The following is a 5,555-nucleotide window of genomic DNA, read 5'->3' on the forward strand; positions in this document are numbered from 1 at the left end:
CCCGGGACCGCCCCCCTGCCCCCCCCCGTCTCTCTCTCTCTCTCTCTCTCTCTCTCTCTCTCTCTCTCTCTCCACCCTCAGGACTTTCTGCAAGGAGACTGCACCAAAGCGAAACAGAAGCTGAACTGGAAGCCCCGGGTCGCTTTTGATGTAAGTGTCCCCTGCGCGTTGGGACCCGTGGGCCCCCTTGCCGCAGAGCTAGTCCGGTGGGCCCCGCGGGAGGGTGGCCCCCTGGCGGGCAGCTGGACGCCGGTGGTGCCCAGATCGGATGGCGAGAGGGCAGCGGGGAGCCGCCACGGGGGTGGAGGTGTCGCCAGGAGAGAGTGCCTGAAACCCCACCCTCGGCGCCCACCCTTTGTCTCTGATCCCAGGAGCTGGTGCGGGAGATGGTAGATGCCGACGTGGAGCTCATGCGGAACAACCCCAACGCCTGAGCGTGGCCGCCCAGCGCCAAGCCGCCCCACCGGCCTCTGTCCCCGGCAGAACCAGCCTTTGGGGGCTGCACCAGTGGTCCAGGGAGGAGCGAGGGGCGCGCCCTTCCGAGAGCTGCTGGAGACCCCCCGCAGCCACTGAGCAGTGGTCTTGCCAGCAGGCCTGTGGCCGCTCAGGCTCAGGTTTGCAGCAGCCGGGACAGGACGCTGCGCTCCGGTTTGGCCCACTTTCCCTTTGTCGAGGCCTTCTCTGAATGGTTTTATGAAATCAAAAAGATGTTTTAATCACATGTTCACTTTACTTGAAATTATGTCATTAGCTGAAATTGTGAGGCTTTCAAATGGTTTTCTTTTTTCTGATTAAAAATGGCCTTTCTATAAACCAGCAGGAGTTGGTGTCCATGTTTTCTGCAAGTTATAAAAGCAGCTATAAGGGCCACAAAACAAAACAGAAAACCTCGATCCATGGCTTGGAGTGAAATAGCTCCCTGCAGGCCTGCTCCCTTTTGAGAGAGCCCCTGCAGGCAGACCCTGCGGGCCCAGGCTGACTTTGCCATGTGTCCTCCTAAGTCTCTGCCTGGACATTTGTCTCCCTCCCAGTGACAATAAGCCAGTCTCTCCAGCCCATTTGGAAACCCAGTTCCTGCAGAAAGGAGGCATTCACACCGCTCTGGTCTCTGCTGGCTATAATTAGAACCCACGGGCTCCAGTCATCTCAAAGGAAGGCTTCAGAAATAGAGGGGGGTTAGGAGAAGAAACTTGAAGGTAAGTAAATATTGTTGGAACATTCCACGCCGAAGCCCCTGGGTTACCCAGAGGTCTGTGAGCCATGCTTTCCCTTGTGGTCTAGAATCTTACACAATACTTACCTCCGACCTCTTCTCAGTGCTACATCACTTTTTAAATCTAATTTTGATTTAGTCATTCAACCAATTTACATTAAGTGCCTAATATATGCCAGGTCCTGTGCCCTTCAACTACATCAGCATTAATTAGAAATTATAATACGGAGGTTTTAAGTCTGGGCCTGGGATCACTGACCAGTTTCACTAAGTGCACCATTTAGGTGGCCTGGCTTGGACCACAGGCATGGGCTCTTGAGCCGTGGACAGTGTGTCTGCACAGCCATGGCAGGTGAACACACAAACATATGGAATCTGCAGCAGCAAGCAAGGATCTGCATACAGGTGGATACCTCTGCGTGAAATGCCATATTTTGCTGCAGAACAAATTAAATCAGGGCTCTTCTTCCCTTCACTTTCCCTCCAAGGAAAACAAAGTAAAACTTTATAGCAAATGGACTTCCAGCCTTGCCCATCCTGTGAGTGCGGGCGAACTGTTTCTGAATGTATCTCCAGCAGGTTTACCGTCTGGGGAGGACCCCGGCTCCAAAGGCTGGCGGCAGGAAAGAGGATTCTTTGTGTGGCTGCCCAGAGTTGCTGCGACAGCATACTGGCCAGGGCCAGCCTCAGCTTTGATGGAGCAGAACTAGGGTGGCCTGAGCTAGCTAGCGGCCCCCTTCTCAGAAGCTGCCCCAGGATGGGGCCTTCTCCCAATCGGGATGCTGCTAATTGGAAACAGATGGTCCCTGGCAGACTGGGCCTCCAGGACGAGGCAGGCTGGTGGGCACACATACACACACACTCACACTTACATACTCACACACTGTCACTCACAGACTTCAATACACACATCCAAACACTCACAAACACAAATACACACCTACCAACACGCCATTTCATACACATTCACTCACTTGCAAGCATAACTCACAAACCTGCTATCACACTGTCACACATATACTCACAAATAAACACATTCACCCACGTTCCCCTTAGCCTTGACCTGACAGACAGGCACCTCCTTTTCTCCTCTGACCCCCTGAACCCTCCACCTCATCCCATACCCAGGCAAGGAGACCATTCCAGGGCTTGCAGTGACCCCATTCAATTCAGTGTTTTGTGGCTTATTAGCCTAAAGGCATACTAAGCTCTTCAGTGAAGACCAGGACAGATCCTAGGTAGGGGTTTAATGGGAGTCCAGTGGAGCCATAACATTAAACTATTCTTCCCAAAATGGTCTGGACAATCAGTTTATGAAAGACACAAGGAGTATTTTTGGTTGCAACCTTCTCTTTATTCCTGCACCCTCAATGGGAAGGTGGGGGTCCACTTGACTTCTAAGCCTCACTGAGTGTGTTTTAAAGGAGAAAAAGAACAAATTTGACTCTTTTTGTGCTGTGAATTTCATTTGGACATCTTCAAGACAATTTTATCTTAAATATCAATTCAGTTTCAGTGAACTTATTTTCCCCTTTTTTTCTGTTCTGCCAGCTTTGGCTATTCATTTTAGATGTGATAAAATATGTTCCATCTCCATTTTTTTAAAGTTAAAAACTAAGAAACTTACAACTTTAGTACAGTCAAATATAATAGCAAAGCAGTCCAACCCCTCATTAGTGCCCCAGATGAGCAACAAGGTGCATGGATGCATGGGCCACCCAGCAGCCTCACTTTCCATCAGACTTGCCTGCCAGACTGTCATGGGCTTTGTCTGCTGCCCTTTGTCATTAAGGAATTAGAAGGGAGCTAGGTCAGGCATAAGAAGCCTCACACACCTCTATAGCTATTTAGAACGAAGGCCTGTGGCAGACTGTAGGACCTTTAGGGGGAGAGCTTGGGAGATAATGCTCTCTGTAAGAGGGCTCATTTCAGGCTGTGGAATGGCTTCAGTCTCCTCTTATCTCCTTTCATCACCAACACCAACCACCAAGATTCCCTAGAACCTTGGCCACACTGGTTGGCTGCTGGCGAATGAGACCTTCCCTGTGTTACTAAAGGTTGTAGTAGGAGACAGCACTTTGAAATTTCATTTCAAAATAACCTTAAACTTTACAAATAAATGTGTAAGCCCCCCAAAAAAGCCTCAAAGCATCCCCAGCATCTTGTTTGTTGTGGGAATTCCAATCAGGTAGTCTCATATTTTTGTATGTGTGTTTTTTTAAAAAAAATTAAATCTTTATTGTTGAAAGTATTTTACAGTATTCTCAGTTTTAAAATATCCCAAAAGTCCAAGTTCACACTCATCTGTTTTTCACGACCTGCACTGCAGCCTTCAAAACATGGAATGAGGAGTGGGGGGTACAGAGAACCCGCACTGAGTTTTAAAAAATATCGTGTGTTTCTGTGTGCATGTGTTACAACATATTCACACATGCCACTGCCATCTCCAGAAATTGTGGGTTGTAGTCACTGGGAATTTTCACAAACAGCAGTGACAACTGGGACACGAAGCCTCTCGGGGACTAGCCCACCCTCCGCAGCCGGAGGTTTGCCACAGTTCACAGTGTCCTTTCCAACCCCCGGGGTCTGGGCCGGATTTCTTCCAGGAGGCCTGGGGGTGCTGCTGCCCTGCCCCAAGCAGGCTCCAGGCCAAGACCTCCCTGTGACCTCCTTCTCCCTCTGGTGCACTCTGAGTGCGGGAAGCACATTTTGACGTGTGTGCCATCAGGATTATTACGGAGACTGGACCTCCGGCCATTCCAAGCCTACGTGGCCGTCGCTCCCTCCTCCAGGCGCAAGCTGCGGGCCTTCCCGCAGGCAGCCAATGCGCACCCTCGCTACTCCAGCGTGCGCTCTATCCCCCAGACCTTCCATGGCCTCTTTTGGAATACCATGGCCCGACCCGACTCCACCCTCACGGGTTTCCTCAGCCAGTCTGCTGGGAGGCCGACGACCGCGTGCTGACCCCAGGCCCAGAGCCCGCGCCTACTCCCCGTCTCCCGCCCTTCCTCCGGGGTCAGGGGTCACACACAACTGACGCCCGGACGCCAGGTTCTCAGCTGCCCCTTTTGATCTCTAAACTCAGGAACTGAGGTGCCTGCCTGTGTGCAAGCCCCTCAAGTCAGGCCACGGGCGCTGGGACCGCTTTGCTGCGGTGCTGCAGGGCCCCTAAGGCGACTGCGGAGGCCTCCGATGGCCCTGTCTCCCCTCCCTAGCTCTGAGCCCTGGGCGGCCTCCTGATCTCGGACTGGCAAACTGCGGGCCCCCACCGCGCGCCCCTCCGCCCAGGCCGGGCAGGAGGTCCCGCACACGCGTAGGGGCGCGGACAGCCGGCTCTCCCCACCAGGCACACCTGCGGGGAGCCGAGGGGGTGATGGACAGGTGTCAGGTGTCCTTAAGAAAAACAAAACAAAAAACAAAAACACCTTCCACAGCCATAGTCCTGGCCTCGCCAGTGCTCCGGTGCACTCTGGGTGCACGCGGGATGGACGCTTAGAAAAGCCAAAGCTCCAAAGCACGAGAGCTTTGGTGACCTGGGGGAGACAACTGAAATGGGGGCTCCCGACTCCCACCACTCTGACCGGAGGCCCTGGGGCCGGCCAGCCTGGAGGAAGCCGCGCCGCCGGAGGCCCGCGCTGGCGAGGCGGCCGAGGGCGCGGGGATGTATATTTGGAAGGGGTCAGGACCTCGGCTGGAGCCTGACTTTTTATGGTGAGGAAGCCGCCCGGGACGGGCCTTCTGGCGAGGCTTTCCTGTTGTGCCACTTCTCCCCGGCAGCGCCAGGAAGAAAGGGAGGTGTGATCCAGCGGCACCCGAGGCCCCTGGCTCCAGGGACTCTTTCCTCGGGACTGAGTAGGTCACAGCCCGCCCGAAGCCAGGGGCAAATGCAGAGCAATGTCGCATTATTTCCCGTCACCAAACACTTTACATCGCTGCCCTGCACCTCCCGGATATTCCGTGGAACCAGAGCGGGAGTGGGAGTGGGCGTGGGAGTGCAGGACGCCCCGCGGGGGAGGAGGGAGGGACTGATGACCCAGGACGGCACCCCACCGAGTTCTATCTGGGAATTTCTAGCACTTTGACAGCCCTTGGCGGTGGGAACAGTGGTGAGGCCCAATTCCCCTGGCTGTCCCCGGACACAGGACTGAGGCTCTGGGGGCGCCTCCACTCGGGTTGTTCCACACTCCTCCTCTTGGCGCAACCGAAAGGCGGGTGTCCTCCGTGCTTAGTTATAATACGAATCCCCATTAGCAATGCAAGGAAGCTCCGCCGGGCACAGGCTCCGGAAAGGCCCTGGGGCCGCTGTGGGCTGTCCGGAGGGGACGAGGGGACGCGCGCACCC

At 54.3% G+C, this 5,555-nt stretch overlaps 1 protein-coding gene across 1 annotated transcript in view; it reads left to right on the forward strand.

The window, feature by feature from the left end:
• Positions 1–819, forward strand: part of GMDS (GDP-mannose 4,6-dehydratase) — a 539,088-nt gene extending 538,269 nt beyond the window's left edge. Inside the window, exons 10-11 of the mRNA XM_015557241.1 lie at positions 82–150; positions 372–819. Of these exons, the coding sequence (XP_015412727.1) occupies positions 82–150; positions 372–434 (132 nt within the window). The 3' untranslated portion in view covers positions 435–819. The remainder of the gene's footprint in view (positions 1–81; positions 151–371) is intronic.
• The last annotated feature ends 4,736 nt before the right edge of the window (positions 820–5,555 follow it).

This window comes from Myotis davidii, unplaced genomic scaffold (assembly GCF_000327345.1).
Source record: "Myotis davidii unplaced genomic scaffold, ASM32734v1 scaffold230, whole genome shotgun sequence".
Taxonomy (NCBI): Eukaryota; Metazoa; Chordata; class Mammalia; order Chiroptera; family Vespertilionidae; genus Myotis; species Myotis davidii.